General features: G+C 47.2%; 1 protein-coding gene across 2 annotated transcripts in view; it reads left to right on the top strand.

The window, feature by feature from the left end:
• The first annotated feature begins 1446 nt into the window (after nucleotides 1-1446).
• col16a1 (collagen, type XVI, alpha 1) overlaps nucleotides 1447-23022 on the top strand; it is a 33611-nt gene continuing 12035 nt past the window's right edge. Inside the window, exons 1-33 of one of the 2 annotated variants that reach the window (XM_052070096.1) lie at nucleotides 1447-1677; nucleotides 4538-4647; nucleotides 8887-8955; nucleotides 9032-9149; nucleotides 11308-11431; nucleotides 12148-12429; nucleotides 13183-13263; nucleotides 13633-13698; nucleotides 14126-14158; nucleotides 15651-15701; nucleotides 15866-15898; nucleotides 15990-16034; nucleotides 16467-16505; nucleotides 16630-16692; nucleotides 16808-16852; nucleotides 16955-17050; nucleotides 17172-17210; nucleotides 17291-17335; nucleotides 17729-17764; nucleotides 17848-17970; nucleotides 18415-18450; nucleotides 18557-18592; nucleotides 18671-18763; nucleotides 18974-19018; nucleotides 19352-19387; nucleotides 19469-19522; nucleotides 19654-19704; nucleotides 19778-19921; nucleotides 20032-20067; nucleotides 20846-20953; nucleotides 21122-21244; nucleotides 21318-21371; nucleotides 21440-21481. In XM_052070096.1, the coding sequence (XP_051926056.1) occupies nucleotides 4572-4647; nucleotides 8887-8955; nucleotides 9032-9149; nucleotides 11308-11431; nucleotides 12148-12429; nucleotides 13183-13263; nucleotides 13633-13698; nucleotides 14126-14158; nucleotides 15651-15701; nucleotides 15866-15898; nucleotides 15990-16034; nucleotides 16467-16505; nucleotides 16630-16692; nucleotides 16808-16852; nucleotides 16955-17050; nucleotides 17172-17210; nucleotides 17291-17335; nucleotides 17729-17764; nucleotides 17848-17970; nucleotides 18415-18450; nucleotides 18557-18592; nucleotides 18671-18763; nucleotides 18974-19018; nucleotides 19352-19387; nucleotides 19469-19522; nucleotides 19654-19704; nucleotides 19778-19921; nucleotides 20032-20067; nucleotides 20846-20953; nucleotides 21122-21244; nucleotides 21318-21371; nucleotides 21440-21481 (2322 nt within the window). In that variant the 5' untranslated portion in view covers nucleotides 1447-1677; nucleotides 4538-4571. The remainder of the gene's footprint in view (nucleotides 1678-4537; nucleotides 4648-8886; nucleotides 8956-9031; nucleotides 9150-11307; nucleotides 11432-12147; nucleotides 12430-13182; nucleotides 13264-13632; nucleotides 13699-14125; nucleotides 14159-15650; nucleotides 15702-15865; nucleotides 15899-15989; nucleotides 16035-16466; nucleotides 16506-16629; nucleotides 16693-16807; nucleotides 16853-16954; nucleotides 17051-17171; nucleotides 17211-17290; nucleotides 17336-17728; nucleotides 17765-17847; nucleotides 17971-18414; nucleotides 18451-18556; nucleotides 18593-18670; nucleotides 18764-18973; nucleotides 19019-19351; nucleotides 19388-19468; nucleotides 19523-19653; nucleotides 19705-19777; nucleotides 19922-20031; nucleotides 20068-20845; nucleotides 20954-21121; nucleotides 21245-21317; nucleotides 21372-21439; nucleotides 21482-23022) is intronic. The other variant, XM_052070097.1, reaches the window with a different exon arrangement.

The raw sequence follows: 23022 nt of genomic DNA, 5'->3' as shown, positions 1-23022 counted from the left end.
TAATAATGGAAAGCAGCAAGCGGAGCGGCAGCGGGCACGCAAACACATTTTTTATTGTTACAAGTCTCACTTGCACTCAGTCAACGAGGGTTGATGGAGGAAAATGAAGTCAATGTATTTGGGTGCACATATTTGACGCAAGGCGGTAATAAAACACAGGTGCCCGGCGTCAATTCATTTTTGGTTACGGTTGAAGTGCAAATAACAAACATGATGCTTTTGTTTTGAGGGGGGGGGGGGGAACACAAATCTCCTGTCAGCAACCCTCAGCAGGGTTTGGCCTTCAGATAAGATCTCCTGCACTCTTTCAGCGATCTCTTGCTCTCTCATCGCTCATCCCCTTAAAGGAGCACCAGAGCATGGAGTGGAAATAAGTGAGCCAGTAAAGACCAGGGCCAGAATCCATCCACTGCCCGCGCTTGGGAAAGTTACTCCTGAAACGAGCTGGTAAGCAACGCCAGGTTCAGGAAGAAGGGGCCGTTGATATAACGAATGCTACGGACGGCGGACCGTGCGGCGGAGGGTATGATGGAGACAAATGAGACGGATGATTGGGAAAGGCCACAAGTTGAAAGGGGGAACATTAGCACACCTTTTTCTTCAACTTTGGGGGAAGGAAAGGACATGGACCAAATAACGATAAACCATTGTAAGGATCAAGGATATCTTCTGCGGTATTTTGCCACTGCAGAGCAACACAAAATCCTTACAATCAGATCATGAGATGGAGGGCCCTATTTTCGTAAACGGGAGTGTTAAAAAAAAGGTGCAAACGCCCGAGGCTATCTAAGAGGCTAAAGCTTCGAGCTAATGTCAAAGTACGGAGGCCCTCTCGACACACGTCACAGAAATATGAGATGGCCATTTATCACTCAGAAGCCAACAAGCAACAGTGGGCTACTCGCAAGAAGAACGGCAAGCTGACGTTTGCCTATTGAACAATTTATGAGATGCCGCTGATGTGGCTGTGAAGGTAAGCAATCATGTCTTCTGTTCCCGGGGGCTGCAACTGGGGCCTCTATGGATTGCTTCAATAAAAGCCAGCGTTCGACAATGAAACAAGCAGGGTACACGTACGATACTTTTTTTTTTTTGGCATTATAATGCGGTGAATTCTTCTTCATTCATCACAAAGCCGCCGCAAGGTCACGATCAGCAAGGCCCCACCCCAAGTCGGAATGGCAACAACGCCTTGATGAACGGGATGAATCAAACTCCGTGAGGCAACGAATGAGCAAACAAGAGAGGTAAGGAAAGGGCACGGACGGGCCTTAGAGGAAAGACGCTTGAAATATTAGAGACAACCCCACCCCCGTGGCCCCCCGGCCTTCTTGTACTCGGCGTGATGATGTCATCAAGGGATCTCCCTCCTGAAAAACGAGGAGAAAAGAAACTGAGCCACGCAGGGGAAGATTTTGAGACACAGAGGGGGGGGGGGGGAGAGAGGCAGAGACTCGGGAATGAGAGGGGAGGGGAAAAGTTGGACAGCCACTCTCGCCGTGACTTTTCCTCCTCTTCCCTTTCTCCGTGGAGGACGCCTCAAGACAAAAGAAAAGTCGCTTCAAGGATCCGAGCAAACGCTGGATTACTTTGGATTTACATCCCCATCGTGATATGCAAACGTTTCTCGTCGGATTCATGTCATAACAAGTTTGTGGATTTAATCCCAAATTCAAGGTATGTTTTCAATGGGCTGTTAATTGCCTGACGCGATGTGCAACGGCGGCGAATCTGGACTCATTTCTTTCAGCAAGTGCGAGGGTCAAAGAAGGTCAAAGTAAAGGGGGAAAAAAAAGTTCACATTAACTTGGCTTTTGTCTTTTCAAGGGGGGCGGGGGGCGCTGACTCAGCTGTGTAACTAATACGAACTAACCACACTCATTGCACAGTTCCAGATGCAATAGCTCCACATCATAGCGGGAGACACAAAAAAATCGTTTTTGCACTCTTGCAACAATTCGGGGAATCACCTTTTGACGCTGTCGACTGTCCAGTTACCGCGTCGAGTGACGTGTGTGGCAAGCTTTACCGCCGCTCTTTCGCCAAAGCCAAATTTGATGGAGCCAAGACGCATGCGGCCTGTTCGTATGGCCTTGCAATCAGGTCACGCGAGCGCCGCGGCATCGTAGCTCGCGCTTGCCCGTCAACGAGGCGTCATGTCAGGATTCAATCGACTTGCTTTGCGGGGAGACCAAAGTCACATCTGTTTCGGAATTAGTCAGCCCCCTCTGCCTTTGCAGTTTTTTTTACATGAATGCCCGCGCTGACCCTCTCCTCCCCACGCACACACCTCGGAAACATGACGCGTTACAAATGACTTCCATGCAGCTTACACGAGCTTTGGGCAAATGTGGAAAGTGCTTCAGGAGCTTCTATGTGGGGGCTTGCAGCAAAGTCTATGAGCCCCGTGGACTGTTTATTCGGATCAGTCGTGAATATTTCATGAGGTATCAGCAGCAATGCATTTTATGGGCTCCGGGCCAACCAGCTTAAGTCGTGAGATGTTTTTTTTTTTTTTTCCCTCCCCTTTCTCACAGTGTAAGCGTTTTGAAAGCGTCCATGTCTCTGGTAACTTGAGACAGTGTGGAGTAGACTCCCTCTGAGGATTGCTTGCCATTAACTGTCCTGCCTTTTTTTTTTTTTTCCTTCTTTCCTCTTCCTCTGCAACTTCGCCGGCCTGTTTCTCATTACCGACTACTCAAGCTCTTGGACACTGGCCAGAACGTAAGACTCATGAAAACTTGCCTCAGCCTATCCTGCGCACAGCACACTTTGGGATATTGCCTCAGCGAGTTTCTATTGCTCCCAGTGATTGCTTAGGCCGAAGATCTATCATAACTCGATGGCATCTTTGCATTCAAAGTCCGGTGCATTCAAATAAGGAAGCGCGCAACTTGGGCTGCTAGCATTCAGCCCGGCATTATTTGTCAGACCCTCAAATGAGTACTTTCAAAGAATGACTTGAAGAAAAAAGAAAAAAAAAGCCATAAAGTCCAATCCTTCTGCAGGGCCATGCAAAGACCTGTGCTACATCCTAAAAGGGAAACGCTTTGAAATCTCAAACGTTTAATTGCGAAGCACATTGAGTTATCTTGTGTATGAACCACACTATATAAATAAAGCTCCTTTGCCTGACGTGATCCTTGAGTTTTATGATCGTCACTCCCGTCGTAAACAAGGACAATGACGAATTGCGTTTCTAAGATTTACAAAGCACTGAGCGCACTTACCTCACCATGTGTAGGGAGTGGAAATGATTAGAGAATTGGAAGGAGACAATTGGCCTTAGGTCAAAAGACAGATGTCACTGCTGGGTTTATTATTGATCAATAAGCTTCCCGCGACTTCTGGATTTGGCCTCCAAATAGGCCCCTATTTTCTTCTACTCTCCCTCCATTTACAGCGACCTAAACATTTGTTTGCCTTCTTTCTGTGCTTGGGGACGGCGCGTCGGCCAAGTCCCAACTTTATCTTCTCTGGCCAGCTCTGTGGCTACGGCAGTGAAAGAAAAAAAATTGATTTGCAACACATCACGGGAGGCTTACAAAATTCATGGGGATTATGGCCAGAAAACGATAGCAACAAGCTACTTTGTATGCAGCCGTTTCGTGATGCGTCATGTATTGTGTGAATTTGCTGATTATAATGATGATGTGATATCTGGCCGCCGGCAGGTGTAGAGCGCTCAAATAGCCATCCGAGGCTTTGATTAACCTTCTGCCCATTGGAGCCGCAGGGGGGAATATAGTTTCATGATGTTTTATTTTAACCCCCCCCCCCCCACACCCCCTCCCGCCCCCACACACAAATGGTTTTGAACAAGGATGGATTATGGCTTTATACGCTCGTTGGCTTGATCGAATGCTATGGTGGGAATGCTAAATGCTATTGCGTTGTGTCCTCGTGGGGGGGGGGGGGGGGGGGGGGGCGCACGGGGGTGGAGGTCATCGCCCCAGGAAGGCAGGACAAGTGTGTCGACAGGAGGCAGTTTGCTCACTCGCCTCCCTTGAGGACGCCGTGTAAATAGTGGCTTACGTGTAAACACCGCGACCCTCTGAGCCTCTCTCGCCAGCTGAGGGGGCAAATGTGGGTCAGTCGGCGAGGAGCGTGGCTGCGTAGCTGCGTGGCGTGTTTATGCGAGCGCATTGTCATGTTTAACTCAAGGAAAAAAGGAAAGGGACTGCAGATGCTGACAATAAATGGTTTTGTAGAAACCGTATGATTGGTTGTGGGATTGTTGAGTCGCAAGCAAGATTCCGCTTCAACTATTTCATCCCTCTTCCGGGTTTTGGTTGTTTTTTTTTTATGGTGAGGTTTCTGAAACCGGACCGTCAGGTGCACATCATAATTGTTTGCTTCCTCAAGCTTGTTGTGGCTCAACAGATGCACGTTTATGTCATATTTGCATGCAAAAATAAACACCAGCATCTATTTGAGATTGACGGCGGCATAAGTTTGCCACTGGAAACACAGCCGAAGGGTGAGCAGGCCGAACACCGGGGAGGAGTTTGACGTTTTCTGCCCATTCGTCCTTCAGGTGGTGGCTGAGGTGAGGCGAGGTGTACGAAAGCATGCGGCTTCTTACTTCCTGCCTGACTCTGCTGGCCATCGGCCTCGGCTCGTGCGCAACACTTCCATCAGAGCAAGGTGAGGCTCCCGTTCCTTTCCGGGCTTTAAAGAATGCAAATATGTACCCCACAAGGTACATTGAAATGAATGAAGCCATGAGACGCCGGTGCATCACAGTACGATACGAGAAAGCCAAGAAGTTGCGCCTTGCTCGAGGTCACGCTAGCATTGCGCAAGATTTAAACTGATACGGTGGAACCTCCTTTCATTCATTTTCATCCCTATAACGATCGCATTTCCAAGTCCCGATTTGACGTCATTGACTTTCCATTTGCCGATTTTGCCGATTTTCCCCACAAAAAGGCCTTGGCTACGAAGAGCCGATGCGGCTCGACGCTTGCCGTTATACGAGGCGTAATTATGGCTTACTTGGTTTCAACGGCTGGCCCTCAGCGGCGGGGTGGTCAGCGTGTGGTTGAAATGCGCGGTCACGTTTCTCTTCAGGAGCCGGCAATCATTCCAGCAGGCGTGCTGATTGACTGACATTTTTTTTCCTTTCCTCCGTACAATAAACGTCTCAATCGCTTTACGCTACTCGTTGTATGTATGAAGTTTGAAATAGTCCCATCGGCCCCACTTGGGTGCAGTGTCACTCAACGGAGTTCCATAAGAAGCTTCGAGAAGCCGCTCATCACCGGCGAGTCAAGAAGAGACCGCGCTAGCTTGCGCCTTCCCTTGAGTCTCTCCGCCGCGGCGCTTTGAGAGAAAGCAAGCCACGTCGCAAGCGCAGCCCGAACCTTTCGCGCCAGGCAGCGAGGCGAAAAACATGCTCGCAACTGTTGATTCAGCCAAATCTCAATTTGCCGCTAATTTGCTGACATGACATCTGGGGAGTGGCTGAATTAAAACTGGCGTGGAGGAATCGTGCTGCAGAAGGCCTCGGAGACCGGTCCTCTCGGGCAAATCTAATTGCTTTGATAAGGTGATATGTTTTTTTTTTCTTTTTTGTGCACCGCAGAGTCCCTGCGATCAAAAGTTAAGTTGGAATCATCTCTTTTGTCGGCCACTGGGGCCACTTTCACGATTCGTTCCTGTGCTAAGTAACATCTGCGTCATCAATAAATATTTGTAATACAGTTATCTTGCGGCAGTCACTCGTGCCCAAGTCGGTCGCGAGAATCTTCTCCACCTATCATTTTGCTGCGTGGTAATGACGGTTTTAGATTTCCACAGAAAAGAATAGCTTGAAAGGAAATGACGCCAAATCTAATGGGGTCTCTAGCGTGACCGCTAACCGGTACTTTGAGGTAAAATGTCGGTATTTTAGTCATTCAATTAGATCTTGCGATCGGTTGATTCCTCCGCAAACCTTTCGTGTATTGTTGAACGCACCCGGAAGGAATTTTATTTTGCGGCATATGAATCCCTTCGACACCTCGTTTCTGTTCCGATTGAATTGTGTCGAAGCTTCTTCACAGCACAAGTTGACACCAATAGCCAGCGATCCGGTCTGCCACTCGCCTTCACGCAAATAGCAACTACTGTGTGACTATGATCATCTTCTGCGTCGCAAAACGTTGTCGAGCTCAAGCATACAAATATCATCACTTTTGAAATATGCCCTTCGCTGTGCGAACTGAGAGTATACGTCCCCACAAAGCACCGTCTTGCAGTGATTGCAGTGTATTCAAGAACTACCGATACAGAGTGCACAAATAACTCGCTTCTCAGTTTGTCAGTTTGTTTCTCACAAAGTCAGCCATTTGTGCCATTTCCAATCTCGACCCCCGTCCCTGTATCTATGCAAATGCAGACCAACCGCTCCACGTGTCACATCGCAGTTTACAAAGCTCTCAAGGCTAATGTTTGTCTGCCCTAATAACAGCCGTATCATAAAATTAGGCCAGGGGGCCCAAACGGGGGGGGGAAAGCTTAGCCATCCAAGAGTGCTGTTTTATGTCTTTCCACTCATCTGTGCTGCAGTTTTGTCTCTGGGAAAACAACCAGGAATGTTCACTCATTTGCCTCGAAGCAGAAGCGTGCGAGACGCCCACCTTAGATCCTCCCGCCATATCTATTACCTTCTTAGTCTGCGGTTTCCGCTCCCTTATTTGAGCCCAATCTACACAATGGAGTCCATTGTATGAAATCAACGACATCGCGCGTCGCCCTGCGCATGCCTTGGGTGACTTTAATGGCCCGGCGTACTGCGAAGCTCTGAGAGAGAAACATTCTGGGCTGATCAGCAATCCAGTCCAATTATCTGTGAAAGGCACACTGTAAAGCACGCTCGATATTAAGAACCACACCGTGTGAGCGGACTTTTGACCTCCTCTCCCTAATGAACACCTGCTTCAAGTGTATTATCTAAGGGAAGCTCACAGATCCTAATGGGTTGCAGCGACCTTTGCCACATGTAGAAGAAAGAAAGAAGACAAGACCACTTTTACGCCTTCGGCGGTTACAAAATGCGCGTTTGAGTTGAGCTTTTTGGCAGATGCTCTTGTAATCCGGGTGCTTGCATTGTTTTCCTAAAAAGAGAAAAAAAAATGCTCGGAGCGCTCGTTTCCTTAAAACTCTCTTGTTTTGACAAACGTGTCAACAGCTCGAAAATCGGCAAAAAATATATTTTTTTGAAATGGAGCACTGCATTCATTTCACAAAAACAGTCAAACGAAAAATCAAGTCTCATGCTGAGTCAAAAGCCAACAAATAAAAATGAGTTTCAAGACATGACAACACTGAAAGGCAGGACGAAAGGCAGGACAAAAGTGGCAAAAGTCTTCACCCCTCCTCTACTTTTGATCACAAGCACTGATCATCTTCCCTCCACCTTGTCAGCTCATGTGTTGTTATTCAGCTTTTTGCGGTTCCCTCTGCTTTCCTCGCCTCTAGTCACGGGCTCTCTACAGCCGACATGCCTTTCATCTTGACTCTGGGATGGGTCGGGGGGAAGCCGGTGATGAAAACCAAAAGAATTTAAAAAAAGGCCAAGCGGCAAAGAGCTTTTTTTTTCTTGACATAAAAAAAAATCCCAGCAATGAAGAGATAGGCTCAGTGTTTACGTTTCTTTTTCTTGTTTTTGTTTTTTGACAGGCAGTTTTTGAAAGGCTGCAAGAGATTTCAGTTGGCGCTGACTTTGCAGAAGCCAATATCAGTGCAGGGCCAAGTTAAAAAGACAGTGTTTTGATTTTCTTTTCCCTCCCTCTGCTAACCAATCCATCCTTACGTGACCGGTAACGCCTTGATTTGTGCAAGTCGACCTCAACGGCGACAGCACAACACGCGCCGCATACAGACAAGCCGCAACGTGCGCATTGCTTTGTCGGCACGGCTTGGCGCCGTGTCGAGCAGATGCTCCGGGGGCATCAAGATGAATAGGTGATGACTTATTCGATTTTCCAGCGGGCCTCTCTGAACTTAAATGACTCTCTCAATCGTAATTATGCTCTCATTTCGGTCGTAATTTTAGCTCCTGACAGGACTGACATGAGGCATGACGTGCTTGAGAGCAGCCATGGCCTGCATTCGCTACTACGTCCCCAATTCTCATTTGCATTCAATTCCATTAAAATGGAAGAACAGGAAGGCAAATGCAAATGAAAAAAGCATTTCTTCTTCACGGCCCTTAATAAAGGGGGTTTATTTCTTCTTCTTTTGTTTATAGGTCTCTCAATAATACGCCTCGGTCTCTTACGTTTGATTTAGCATCCCAAAGATACTTGGATTCAGTTCAATTAAGGACTGAACGGCAATTTGTTAGCAGCTTTAACTACAGCAAGATTGGACTCCATTTTTAATTTGGATTTCTTTTGATGGAAACGTTGCTTTTTGAGGTGAATTTGCCCCATCATAAGATTGTTAAAGAATGACAAAAGACAATTTCTCCCCTCCAGCAAAATGAAAGTGGGCCTGGTATAATGCCTTGCTCAGTCCTCTGCCCTTAAAAGATCAATGACGTTGATTCACTCTAACAGCCCCGTTTTTCCACACATCTCACATAACCTCCCACCCCAGCCTCTTTTTAGTCTGTCAAGCACCATCAGTAATCTTCTAACCCCCCCACCCCCACCCCACCCATTTTGACAAGGTGCGAACATGTCCATCAAGTGCAGTCCGATGGAGCCACGTTCATCATTGACCTCGTTTCATCTAGCTCAGCGTGTTCCGCTCAGTTTCGGACTACATTTTGGATCAATTTTGTTTGTACGTCTGGAGTGCGCAGTCAACAACCAGCACTGTTGCGATGCGTCATGTTCCCATCTCGTCAACCGACAAAGCTATGAATGGCCGCCGGCCTACTATTTGTCTCCCCAGATGCTCCGTGCCCGGCTTTACAAGTGGAGGAATGGAAGTTTCCACATTCGCCTCGGGATAACATCACAGGTGACGTCAGGTCTCTTTCGAGTTTCTTTCCTCTGGTTCTGGTGAGGATGTCGACCAAGATCAATGCCATTCGCAGGCTTTGATTTGGTGAGGCGGTTCTCCCTCCTCAAGAATCAAGATGTCAAGAAGATCCGCAACCCTCGCGGGCCCGTCATCCTCCGCTTGGGCAAGACTCCTCTCATCCGTCCCACCGAGTAAGTTGAACGTGCATCTCCTTGCGCTCGCTCAGCTCACAACCGAGGGAGATTTACACGGCGAGCCATTACCGACCAAAATGACTGACAGTCAACTCGGAAGCTTCTTTCGATCTCGTACAACGCGGAGACTTGGAATGCCTGATTGCATTTCCAGATAGACAACTTCCTCTCCCCCGCCACTGGGGACGCCGCATTGTAAAAAGAGAAGAACGCAAGATTAAAAAAAAGCGAAATTGACGGCTGGATGAGTATCCAGGCGTCCAATCCTAGACATTCGTGTGTTTTTTTTCACGTGGTGGTGTAAAGAAGAGTCTTTTTGGCCTGGACTGACTGATTCCAATCTAAGCGCATTTCAAACCAACCCTAAGGCTTGTTCTCAGGCTTTCACTCCATGAAAGTGATCGCAATGCTTTCGTGCTAATGTGATCATTCCGGCTCAGTGTGGGCAAAGCATATAAAAACGTGGCGTGCTGTCAATCAAGCGGCTTTTTAATTTATCCGCAATGAGACTGAGATGCGTGTGTGTCGAGTGATTGGAGGCTAATGGTTGGCTTTGTATTAGAGACTAATCGACTCACAAATGAGTGACAGCCAAATGAAGCCAATTGTTTCATTTGTCTGTTGCCAGCAAAATGGCCACCGCTCAGCAAAGTCGGATTTGATTGCTTTCGGCCTGTTTCATTTTTTTTATGTCTGTGGAGGGGATCAAAAGAGGGCAAAGCCATTTTCTAATATTGCGGCACGCAACCCAGATCGCGATCAATGAATCTCACGTCTTTTGGTCCTGCAATATACAGTCCAAAGCACATTTCACAATAGGGAGAAAAAAATAAAATATCGAGGCTAAAAATCCAAAGAAATCTAAAACATTATCACCTGCCTTGCATGACGATTTGCTCGTGCATTAAATGCGTTTGTGAGGCCGATTGCAGCGTCCGTCTGCAGGTCGAACCGCAGTATACATTTTTGCGACACGGTCTCAACCACAAAAGTAAACGACGCATGACATACCGTCTCTCTTCTGTATTAAAAAAAAAGGCCTGCACCTCAGCCACTTTTCGTTTCACCAAGGGCGGGAGTGCAACGGCAAGGAATTATTTGCTAGGCCCTCCCCGCCGATCACATTCAAAATGATCTATGAAAATGAAATTCCTTATCGCTTTGCGCTTTTGCCATGCGTTTGCGACAAGCGTTACGATGGCGTTTGTGAAATGGATGTGGCTCCGAACCACCGCCACCCCCCCAACAAAAACATTACGAGCATATCTTACATTGTAGATATCATATCGTACTTACTGTATTATTATTTTTTTTTTGGCCCTATTGAAACGCGCTACCAGTTTCCAGAGCTTTTTACAAAAACACTTCGTTCTTTTCTCCTTCTCGCCTTTCCGTTCTACATCCTTCGCCACCTCCTCCAGTCATAAATCATTTCATGAGGTGGGAACGCAGCCGCCAGCTACCAGTCACTGCGCACGTGGGCAAAGGAAGCATCACGGAACATTTCAAAGTATTTGCCATCTCACTGAGCCCGCGTTTCACCGGGGATGTTGGTAAACCCTTCATCCCTCAATGCACTTTCATTCATAATTGTCTGGGTGTTGAGATGCCCTTGACCGAACAGCAGAGCTGCAGCTCGCTGGGCCGTATCTGCGAGGAAAATGAATGCCAAAGGGTTACTGACTCATCGTGCGCTTCGCATTGTAATGCAGCCGCTATCTTCCAAAGGTGGTGGGGAAGTAAACAGGGATCACAAAGCCAGCGGAAGCTCACCTACTCGGTGTCATCTCTCCCTCCGACACATCAGAGGAAATGTCTAAGCGACCAATCCTTTAAATTGGCAACAACAACAAAAAAATGATCACGCCCGGATGAAAATACGTTGAAACCTACCGTTTTTGATTTTACAAAAAAACAAAAGCATTTTCAACAATAAATTTAGACCTTCTGCAGGACACACATTGCTTCAAAACAACTGCCCCACCGCCGGAATAAAGGTTTCAATGCGTCCAGTCTCGCATAGCAAATGAGTGCGGGAGTGAGGGAGTGTGTTTTGTCAAAGGAAGAGCAAATATAGCCGCACTGAAAATGAATCTGTGGCAATTTCTTTCATTTCGCCCGTCATGAAGCATTCTTGACTTTTCTGTGTTTCCAGTGAGGTGTTTCCTGATGGCCTTCCTGAGGAGTTCACTCTCATATTCACCTTGACATTAAAAAAGGCTGCCCTGAGGGACACCACCTACCTCCTCCAGATATCTGATGAGCAGGGATACCCTCAGGTTTTGTTTTTCTTTCTGAGAGTACCATCTTTGTAGTCACCTTTCCCTAAGCAGCCCTACCTCCAGATTCTCCTTGTCCCTCCACCTTGCTTCAGCCGTCTGATCTCTCTAAGCATCCTTTCCCTTTCAGGATCATCACTTCCGATACAGCCACCATTCTTCACTATTTTTTGGCTGCAAACTATCGATGGCATCGTCACTTTCCAAACCCTTGACAATTTTTCCCGGTTTCATTGCAGGCGCCTTAACCCACCCTAACCCTCCTTCGAATCGTCTCTCTTGACTTCTTTGCCGTGCTGATCCAATTCAACGATGTTCCGTATATTACGGTGTCGCCCTTCGTTGCTATTCACCCGCGCGGGAGTGTTGCATGACGAAACGCGGGGATTCCTTGGGGTACCTATCATCACTAGCAGCCAGATTTAAATACTCAATATGCATGATGAATGGAGGCCTGGTTCCCTCATTAGGAATGATTTATTGGCTCCACTGCTCGTGTGCGTAATTAATGTCTTCCTTTTTTAAATCCTCCCTGCGTGCCGCCTGTACGTATTAATCTTTGTTGACACCCATTCCTGTCGCTTTCACATGAAGTAGCCTCAAGTCTTTTTATTTTTTGTTTGTTTGTTTTTAAATGTATTTTTCTACATTCCGAATTCTGTGCGTTGATGCCCACACGTCCCGTTCTGATGCCATCTCTGCCCCCCCATCTGCAGCTCTCGGTAGACCTCAACGGCCAAGACGGCACCCTGTCGCTGAGAGCGAGACGGGCGGACGTCCCGGACGACCTGGTGAGCTGCGCATTCGCTAACGAGGCTGTGGAAACTCTGCTGGACTTAGGCTGGCACAAGTTGGCCCTGAGCGTACGGCGGGATTCCGTCTCGCTCCTCGTGGACTGCAACGCCATGGAGACGCAGCCCCTGGAGCCCCGTGGCAAAATGTCTACTGATGGGCACACGCTACTGGCCATTCGAGCTACGGACGCCGGGCCTGTACAGGTACGCTCGTATTGGAGTGCGGCGTGTGACTGCCGTGTTTTAATAGCTTTTTATTTTTGATTCTTGGGACACCTTTTGATTGAGCTCGGGCTTCGGCGCGAGTCGTTAAACGGCGACGGTTTTACAAGCTTCTGAAACGACCGTCATTAAGATATACGGTGATCTTGAACTTTATTCTCGGATCGGGCATTTCATTTTCATGATTGTGTTTTCTTTTGACAAACTGCTTCGGATCATTTCAGAGCATGTTCTGCATAGCCAAGGTCCGAGAAGCCTTTTTGCTCGCATATCCGCCGATTTGAAGACCCTCCACTGAGACAACATTGTTTGCACTCCAATCCCTTTGTTCCGAAGAGTCTTTCTCTCTCTTTGCACGTCTGCGTATTCATATTGGAGTGTGTGTTTTCTGGACCCTATCTGATGTTCCCCGGGTGAGGCGAGCTTGTTCAGTCATGATTAAAAAGCAGCAAACTGCCGGGGAGAATGAGTGCGCCGTGAGCGGCCCTATTAATGGTGAATAGATCCAGCGGTCCCGGCATTTATATTAGTTTAAAGATCAATTAACTTCATTAGTCCGAAAGCATATTTGGTTAACGCGGGAAATGGGTATTCATACACACGGGCGCACAAAAACCTCCTGACAAAGCGCTTTGCTAACGCTTCATATAAACGAGCGCTTAATTGGCTCTCAGCTTTGTTTACCGCCTTCATTGACGCGCACGTTGTTTATCTTCCTCCCTCTGTCTCTCTCAGATGGACATTCAACAGGTGGCGCTCTATTGCGACGCATCCCTAGCCGACCAGGAGACCTGCTGTGAAATACCAGGAGCTCAAGTAAGATTTGTCACCTTTTGGTGCCTCCGATATCAATCACCCTACAGTTATTGTCCTTCCCGACAAGACAAGTCGGGGACCTGCTCAAAATACCTTGACATTTTCTCACCGTATATCAAGACTTAACTTGATATTGTCACACAGTGTACCAAAAGTCTGGTCTCGAGATTGGTTCCAGGTGCACTAAAATAAATACGCCAAGAGTAATAATGTAGCATGGCTGTATATGAGCCTGGCAACGTTTGATTAAAGGAGTTCGGACTACTTTCAACACAAAACGATGAAACTTCCAAGGACCTTAATGGGGGGGGGGGTTCTGCGCACGTCACCTTTTCGGCTTGTGTTCAATATTTTCTTACGCGGTTACAGTGCCCACCGGATGCCTCCAAGAGTCGACGAGCCGCAGAGAATGACTTGGAAAACACTTTTAGCCAGGTAACAAGTAATGCTTTGAAGGGCTTGCACATATACTCCACCACTGGCTTTTGTCGCTTGAAACGATTCTCAGAAAGTCTGATTGGATTTAAATTGCAAGTGGCAAGTGTTCAGTCCCCGCATGTCAAAATAGCGCAAGAAGTGCCTTTTGTCACCTAAAGGTTAATTTTATACATGCTAATTGCGAGTACGTTTATTCGTTAGTTTCCTGAACCTTGTGTGATATTATAGACCTTTGTTGCCACCATTGGAATATTTTTGTTGTTGTAAATTTCAGCTACATTCAGGACTCAAATTTGAAAATCAAGATTTATTCCCTTTGCGGTCCTGGCATTTCCATTGACTTGAACTTTGAACTTTCCACACTGACAACACGAGGCCGCCATCTCGTTTTTGCGACTAACCTCTACTTGTCTACTTCACCAAGGAAATCTTCTCATCCAAAGACCTGACACAGAAAGTAAGTCTGGTTGTTATTCAAAAGCATTGAATTTCCATGTTTTTGGGGGCCAAAACTCTACTTCCTGTCCTGTAGTTTTCAAAAACTTGTCTGAAGCGAATCAGACAATGGATGAATAGAGAGATGGATGGAAAGCTAAGGGTTGTTTTGGCTTGTGCCTAGCCGCCTTATCCTCGAGCTACGCCTGAAAACAATTTCCATCACAGTGTTATTGTTCTGCAAACTTTTAATAGAATCACCGACTTCATTACGTGAAGCAAAAACGAGAGTGGAATTTGCCACACATTAAATCTGCTTGAAAATGAGTCTAATACGGAAATAGAGACAGTTGTCTTCATTAAAAATTGGTGTTGTGACAGACAGAGAAAGAGAGCGAGGAACCTGATAAAGGCAAGCCCACTTCACATCGTGATACCGGTTGACGTTTAAACGTCCAATTCAATAACGGCTTTTCCCTTAGGAAATAATGAATTTTCTTTCGGGTACATCATGTTGCCGTTATAAAATTTGTACGACATGTCCAGGCCACATTTATATTTTATTTAATAATATAAGCGTGAGTCAATTAAAAAAAAAAACACTGTAAAATTTCAACAACAAAAAAAAAGGAACTAAAATAAAAATGGCCACCCTTTGAAGACGGCCAACAGAAAGGGCCCGTTTGGCAATTTGTATGACATGCAGCCAAAGTGGCATCGCTACTCCTCCTTGTAAACAGCACAGGGAAAGCCTCAAAGCTTTTAACTGCAAGGGGCCTGACTAAGTCCGCTATCGGAGACCAGAGCTTGGAAACGGTGAGTCATCTTTGGGTTTAGCTTTCAAAACATCGGACGCGGGAGGAGGCAAGCGGCGTGATGGGTGTGCGCGCACTGGCCCGCACGCAGAGAGACGGTTGCGGCATCAAGACGCTCGCTACTTTATGCCGTGCGAAAGCTCACAGATGGCAGGTGGACTCTGATGTCGTCACCGATTAGGAGACAAAAGACTTGAGCTCTTTTTTTTTTGAAAGGCGATCAAGTTTAGGGTGTGCGTGTGGGGTATCGCAGAGCATCTGCTCCACTCAGTCGCGTGCCGAGGGAATCAAACATTCCTACTGATCCTCGTCTCCCGTAGTAGCTATGCGGTAATGTCTGAGTGCACGAGTTCACCTCACATCATCTTTATTTTTTTGTTTTTTTTTAGCTGTAAACTGAAGCAGTGTCAGGCTGTTTATTTTTATGAAATAGTGCCACCACCTGGTAACAGCAGATACTGAAACATCCTCGTGTGGAAGCGTTCGGGTGAGCAGCCCCAGAAACGAAACTGCGATACGTCTGGGACGCAGACGTACATTCGTGCTGGAGGATTCAACGTGCAAATCTTTTGCGTCAATATTCTTGTCCCTCAGTGATGCATGCGTAGCTAATCAATCGAAGAACGCTTGACCATTTAGCTTAACTGTGTAACCACGGTAGGTGGTATTCATGTGTGTGTGTGTGTGTGTTTGTTGCAGCTTATAAATCTTGCCCGAGTTTCTGGGATCAAAGGGGAAAAAGGCAACCGGGTGAGTCACACTTTGTGCGTACAAAAAGAATTAATATCAGCGGAATGTTTCAAGTCTTTACAATGCCCTGACATGCCTTGTGCTGGAAAAGCTACATGGAACCACAAAGGAAAAAAAAAAAAAAAGCTTTTAAGTTGGCATTTGACACAGCGTTTCTCTCCTAGGGTGATGACTGTTCTGCCGTTCATTCAAGTCCGGTAGGCAACTACGTCGTTTTGCTGCAACGAGCGTCGGCCATTATTTGAAATCTGTCCCAAAGCGGTCTCAACCGTGTGTCTCTAACCTCAGTGTGCGGCGGGGACCAAGGGAGAGAAGGGAGAGAAAGGAGATACGGTGAGTGCCGTGGGTGCCCATCCTCCGCTACGGGTCACTGCATCGAAAAACGACAAACCCTTCAACCTACTTGTCTCCAAACCTTTTTTTTCTATTCGATGATACGCTTCATGTGCTTGTTTCACTGGTGAGTCAAGAGTGTCCGCACCGCAAGTGTCAGTCCGGTTAGGCTTGAGTAAGATTTTACCGCGTCAAAATGGTCATAGTTCAGTGTCATGCCGGTGTTTTGGTCTACATTATGCATGCATCCACTCAGGTGTTTGTCTGTGCGGGTGTGTTTCGTACTGCTCGTCGCGTCTTGGACGGCTGACCAGTTGCGGTTGCGTTTTTCTTTGTGTGTGTGTGTGTGTGTGTGTGTGTGTACGATCTGCACTTAATTTTATTTTTTTCTAGAATCGGCTCATTGATTTGAGCCATTTCTTCCCTCCACAGGCGCCGCCTGCCAACTGGGGCGAAGCGGTTGCGTTCAAGGTGAAAGGTTTTAAGAAAGGAGGGAGGATCCGAGTTTGCTCCGACCAGCCTGCTAATTCGGGGCTCCTTAATTCCCCCTTCTCGTTTTGGTGCGTTTCTCATCTTTTTAACTGCCTCTTGCCAGGAACTGAAAGGCCAGAAGGGTGACATCGGCCCACAGGGTCTCACGGGCACTCCAGGAAAGGATGTAGGTGTTGCTCAGTTTTGCGGGGGGGCCGGTGAAGTCGTTCCGTCACTCGGGCTGACGTTGATGATGTCGCCGACCTGGACTGACGGCGTCACATTTTTTTCTGTCTTTCCAGGGTCGAGCGGGCTCCATCTGTGTCGTCGGCCCCAAGGGACAGAAGGTCCGTGCGCAATCAAACCCGGCTACCTTTCTATCAACCCGTGTGAGTCACATCTCCACTGTCGCATCAGTATAATCCAGATCCGGGTTGACCTTTTCATAGGGTACCTCAGGATTTGTGGGTCCTGAAGGCTTGGCTGGGGAGCCGGGCTCGCCGGGACCTCCAGGACCACCTGGAGTCGGAAAGCCAGGTCCAGCTGTAAGTAACGCCGCTAAATGCACTCCTCTGCAGGTGTCATATTCCTGATTAGCGCATGACTGAAATAGATGGTAGATGGATTGAACTGAGATTTTAAGAAAATGATCATCTTCTTCTTGAGGGCCCTCCTGGTCAGCCCGGTGGTGCAAAAGGCGACATGGTAGGCTCACACTCGTGGATATTGGGCTCCAGCTTTTTGTCCACTTTGTTTTTGACTCCATCATCCTGTGTACTAAACAGGGTGAACCTGGACCTCAGGGTGCCGACGGATTTCCTGGAGATCCCGTGAGACACGTTTAAGAACTGCAGTAATGTGCCACAGGTCTTAGGAGCCATTAAACGGGTTTTCCAGTCTGTAGACCAAAGTTAACTAACGGGAAACTGTCATTGAAATTGTTGTTGGCCCATCTGCTTGATAGTTTTCGGTTCTTGGAGGGAGATTCAGATACTTTGTACATATGCACCGACGTTTTTGTGGAACCCTGCAAAGCATTTTACTAAATCCTCCGACAAGTCTGACCTTCCATATTTTGTTCCGATACCATCGAATTGGCAGCTGTGAAAAAGGTCACTAAATTAACATTCGTCGCGGCCCAAACTTTTGCACAGTCTGGCACATTTACATGCCAAAAATTGCGCATAAACTATTCCCTATATGCTTGCTCAATCAACTCTTAGGGGCCAAGAGGACCAGCGGGGCACAAAGGAGAAAAGGTATTCATTCCATGGTCCATTCCTCATTTGCATGTCCGTGGGATTTCACTTTGCTACAATGAGGGGTTGACTTTCATTTTCAGGGCGACCCATGCGAAGTGTGCCCCGCGCTGCCCGTCGATCTGGGCAACACGGTGGCTTTGCAAGGGATGAGGGGCTCGAAAGGAGAGCCCGGATTGCCAGGAGTTGGAGAGAGAGGACCGCCCGTACGTTCAACCTGCCCTTTTCTGATACCCTTGACATTTTTACAGCCTCTGCTACACTTTTCATGGCGCGTGAGCCCACTAACCGAGTCCTTGGAAAGCCGCCCCTGCGGCGTACGCAATGCATTTTTTTCTCGCGATTCCACAGAACGACAGTGGCCCCGGGATCGGTACCTGTCGCTGTAACTTACCCAAAGTATTGCAGAGGCTCGAAAGGAAAGAAAGCACTTTGTCATTCTGCTCATTTAGTATCTTTTCAAAAGGTATCCGAAATGATAGGTGTGAGGGAATCTGCAACGGATTTCAATATTGCAAGTACAATCTGCCACCTGCAGTCGGTTCTTGAAGATCATTAAGCTGGAGCGGCAGAGAGCGACAAATTGGGATAGGGCTGCACTCTTTGACGACTGACAAATAACGCATCTGCCTTCTTTCCATATTCGCCAGGGTCTTCAAGGTGCGGCTGGAACGGGCGGACAGAAGGTACAGGACTCCCGCTTCTTCGTTTTCTACTTTGGTCTCTTTTCTATTCGCCACGAGGGCCGAATAATCCAATGATGAATTATGATTTTATTTTGTTTTTTTAAAGGGAGAAGCAGGATCAGATGGTGTTAAAGGGGAAAAGGTCAGTTTGACGTGTCGGTGTCGATACGATATTTGAACACTGATTGAAAACCATGACGCGTTTGTTCATGTTGTTCAGGGTGAGCCCTGTTCCGTGTGCCCCACCTTGAGTGAATTAGCCCCAAACCTCGGGACTCAAACTCTGCAAGTCAAAGGCCAAAAAGGAGAACAAGTAGGTCTCGGCAGAGATTTTGTTCTTGCTTGTTTCTGGAACTTTCCACAAAAGCTAGCATGAAATGGATTGGCTCATTGTCTTTCTTTGACGATGGGTGCATTTTTGTTTTTGTTTGCATCGGTAGTTTTCCTTGCATGTGTGCGAGCTGCGATAAGGACCTTCATTAAAATGATGCATTGTTTCACTTCCCCCCCCCCCCCCCCGCAGGGACACGCTGGAAATGTAGGACCACCTGGCCCAAGAGGAGAGAAGGTAAGTAACAGGAATAAGAAACGGCGCTCAGGCTAGGTGACCTCAATCGGAGGCTACGCTTAAAACTTTTATGCAGGGAATTCATTTATTTTTCAACGGCTCTTTTAATTAACTGCAGGACTAATATAATCACTGGGCTGTTTTGATTCTACCTTTTTTTTTTTTAAAGAAATTTGAGTTGCTGTTGGTGAAAAGATGACATAAATGCATTTGACACGCTGGTCTCCGAAGTGCATCAGAGTATGAACCGCGAATTACCAATTCAAAAGACACATCTCCTTTTATTAATTTGAAACATGTTTTGGGGGACTGTGGGGGGGGGCTTGTCTGCAGGGTAACGCAGGGAGAAGAGGAGCTGATGGTAAACCGGTGAGTTTGGATTAAGCTCTTTGAAACAGAATGCGTGATCCTGCCAAAACGTGAAAAGATTATTGTCTCAAAAAAAAACAGGGAAGACTTGGCGCAAAAGGATTTGCCGGCAAGGATGGAGTCAAGGGCGAAAAGGTACAAAAAGGATGTGCTGCTTTCGACAAAAAATGCATTCCGATATATCCGTTAACTTACCACCAGTACGCCAAATTAACATCAACAAAGAATCATGCAAACATTTCCAATTTCTTTTGTTCTATTTACAGGGAGGGATCGGACTGCCTGGTCTGAGTCTTCCTGGCCAGAAAGGGGAACCGGTAAGAAAAGACATAGGGACCGAGTCTTTGTGTGCATCGAACGAACCTACTTTCACCTCTGCCCTTTCTAAAGGGCGTGTGTGGCTTGTGCCAGCCGTACGAGGTTGGCAGCGGACCTGCCAGCATCAAATTACCTGAGGGAGCAAGAGGCAACCCGGGCGAACCGGGTCCTCCGGGCATCCCCGGAATTCCGGGCCTTGGAGCGCAAGGCAAACAGGTGCCGATAGGAACGACTCAGCTCAAGCCAAATAGATTGCAAAAAGAAATCGGGGCGATTTCAGAATGTGTCTTAGTGCGCGCTCACATGACTGTGTTACACCCACCCAGGGCCCCCCGGGTGCTGCTGGAGAGAGAGGTGATAAGGTAAGATTCGGAAAGGCTGCGCCGCGTACACTGCGATACCCACATCAACTATTTCACACAACATTAAGCAGGCCTCGTCTCAGCCGAAAACGGAAAGTACATAAATAAAGCTGCTTTTTATTTTTTTCCCCAAGCGTCATAAAACAGGCTCCAAATGCCTCAGTAGGTCGTTCGACCATCGTAACTGATTAGATGCCATGAAAGGATCAAGTCTGACCCAAAATTATGATCAGGTCTTTCTCTTTAATCGACCTTCCAAATGCTGGATACATTTCAGCTAACGACCGAGCTAGACTGCTTCAAATTATCTGTCAATTCTACTTCAAAACTCTGTGTGAAATTTCAAGTCGTCGGTACCCCCAATTGATACATGAGCATTTTAACCACTAATACAAAACTATGAAAAATATACACAGTAATACATACTCGATCGAGAGAGAGAGAGCAATGCACTACTGTCGTGACCGATGGACGGAAATCCTGAATACAGATGAGGTGGCTCGGGCATCTGATTAGGATGCCTCCCTAGTGAGGTGTTCCGGGGCTGCCCCGCCAGCAGGAGGGCGGCCCTGGGGATGACCCACGCCACGCCGGAGAGATTATGTCTCCCGGCTGGCCTGGGATCACATTATGAATGAAGTGGCTGTGGAGAGGAGAGTCTGGGCTCTGGGCTTCAGTGCTCAGTCTGTAGCGCCCACGACCCGATAAGCGATAAGCGGTGGAGAATGGATGGATGGACAAACAATACTTGGATGTGCACGCATGTGTATCTTATCAGGGTGACCAAGGTGACAAAGGGGACGCGGGAGACAATGGTGCTCCCGGAGTCCCAGGACTGCCTGGAGAGCCAGGACGAGATGGACAAACGGGCCTCAAGGGAGAAAAGGTACTGAGCAATCTGCCATGAGGGTGCCACTGAAGGTATGACTTAAGTGTAACGTAGTTCAAGGATTGCTGCTTAGAAGCCGATCCTCGATACTCTTGATGGACTTGCTAACGACGGGTTGTCGGTCAAGATTTCTGCGTCCAACTTTGATTGAATGTGTTTTGCCAGGGTGAAGCTTGTACCAGCTGTTCATCTCCAGGCACTGCAGTGGGTGACGGTGTGGCTGTGCCTGGACCAAAAGGAGAGAGGGGAGAGCCCGGCCCGCCGGGAAAGGGGAAAACGGGCAAAAATGTGCGCAAATCATGTTTGGAGTTTTGACTTGACAAATTACATCACATACCTCTGCCTTTTTTTTTTTAAATAGGGTCAACCAGGCTTGCCAGGCATACAAGGTCCTCCCGGTCTTAAAGGCAGCAGGGTATGATTCCATTTACTGGGCTTTTGCTGTGATGGATGTAAAGGACTATGTTGCTGTGCCCTACGCAGGGAGAACCTGGACCCGCAGGAGTTGGCCAACCAGGCGCGCAGGTAAGGCACAATCAGTTGCCATAAAATATGGACAAACAAACAAATGATTTCTTTCTTTGTATCAACTGCAACCCCCATCTGGAGCACATGTGGGTCATATCACCCAAAACAAGAATATGTACAGAGAGAATAACAACAACAACAACAAAGAAAGCCAAAGATGACAATAACCTCCACCCAATCGTTACAGCCAATTAGAAAAAGATCAACGGTCCAATTAACAACCAAGAAACAAATAGCTCATTGGCCTCCGAAGGAAAGACTTCTAAATCTGACTTAGGGCAAGGGTGAGCAATTATTTTTCCCCGGAGGACTGGGCCTAAAGTTTGAAATCTACTCCGGTTATCGATTCTATGTTGAAATAACGTTGTTGAGTGTTGGCGCGGAGTGCCGATGCGGATTTGGAGCTGGGAGTCGCGGCTTGGAGTTTGAAGCGGATTATGTGGGACAGGAGAAGTGAACTAATCTCTTTTCGTCAATGGACGCTACAGCTTCGTGTTTGCTTTCAAAACTTTGCTTGTAGCAGACGTGTGCACATTTTCAGCATGATGTCTCTGATCCACTGGTGAAAGGACACTTTGATCCTCTCCTCTTTCATCTATAACTGCTTCAGACAACAAAGTGTATGCAGAAATGTGGTGAAGATTGCACGACTGTCTCTGTCCTATGTGTTGTCTTGTGTTATTTTTGTTATTTTGACTTCAAAATGGCGCCGCGAGAGTGGCTGCCTTTCCAGCAGCTCCTATTTTTTTGTTGTTCTACTTCTTCCTTTCATAACTTTGCTGCTGTGAATCTGGAATTTCTCCATTGCGAGACTAATAAAGGTTTTCTTAATCTTAAATAAGTCAATGGCATTGTTTACAAACGCTAATGAGAGTAAAGTATGTGTTATTGTTAGATAGCAAGAGGGCAGTACCTTGACCAAAACAAAACTATCAAGTGAAATTCTGCAAAGCAATTGCAATTGTGCAACCTCTTTTTCCATAACATGAAGACCACAACGCCTTCCGATTTGAACTTTCCATGAAGATAGCACAGTGTCTTCGTATGCCACTAATCATGCAACAAATCACAACATTTTTCTCCCAACTGCCAAACATTGCGGAAAAATCCAAGCAAGCGTGTTTCAGCGTTCAGTTTTTTTTTTTTTTTGGTCGTTCATTGAGATAAATCGAGCATGAGTTGAGCTTGTACAATGCATCAAAGGAGGTTGAAAGCTTGAGGTGCAGATGAAAAGTGCACATGACAGATGCTCGTGAGTAAGAGAGGGGGGGGGGGGGTGTCTGTACCTGGATTTGTTGAGCTTCTTTTGTTGCTCCGGGCATATGAGCGCCGCAGAGTCCACCCACCAAGCACTCTTGAACGAATTTCCTCTCCGAAAACGGTTTGGTGCTCTTCGCGATGTTGTGGGCGATCACGACGCCGGTCCTGGTTGCCGCTTCCCCGGTTGCGCGTCGCTTGGAAAAATATCCTCGTTTTTCGAACTTCGCATGCAAGTCTTCGGATTTCTGCAAACTCCCAACTGCGGTCAAATGTGGGCA

Source organism: Hippocampus zosterae, chromosome 7 (assembly GCF_025434085.1).
Source record: "Hippocampus zosterae strain Florida chromosome 7, ASM2543408v3, whole genome shotgun sequence".
NCBI lineage: Eukaryota > Metazoa > Chordata > Actinopteri > Syngnathiformes > Syngnathidae > Hippocampus > Hippocampus zosterae.
The sequence above is the reverse complement of the archived record's forward strand: the minus strand, read 5'-3'. Positions and strand labels throughout refer to the sequence as shown.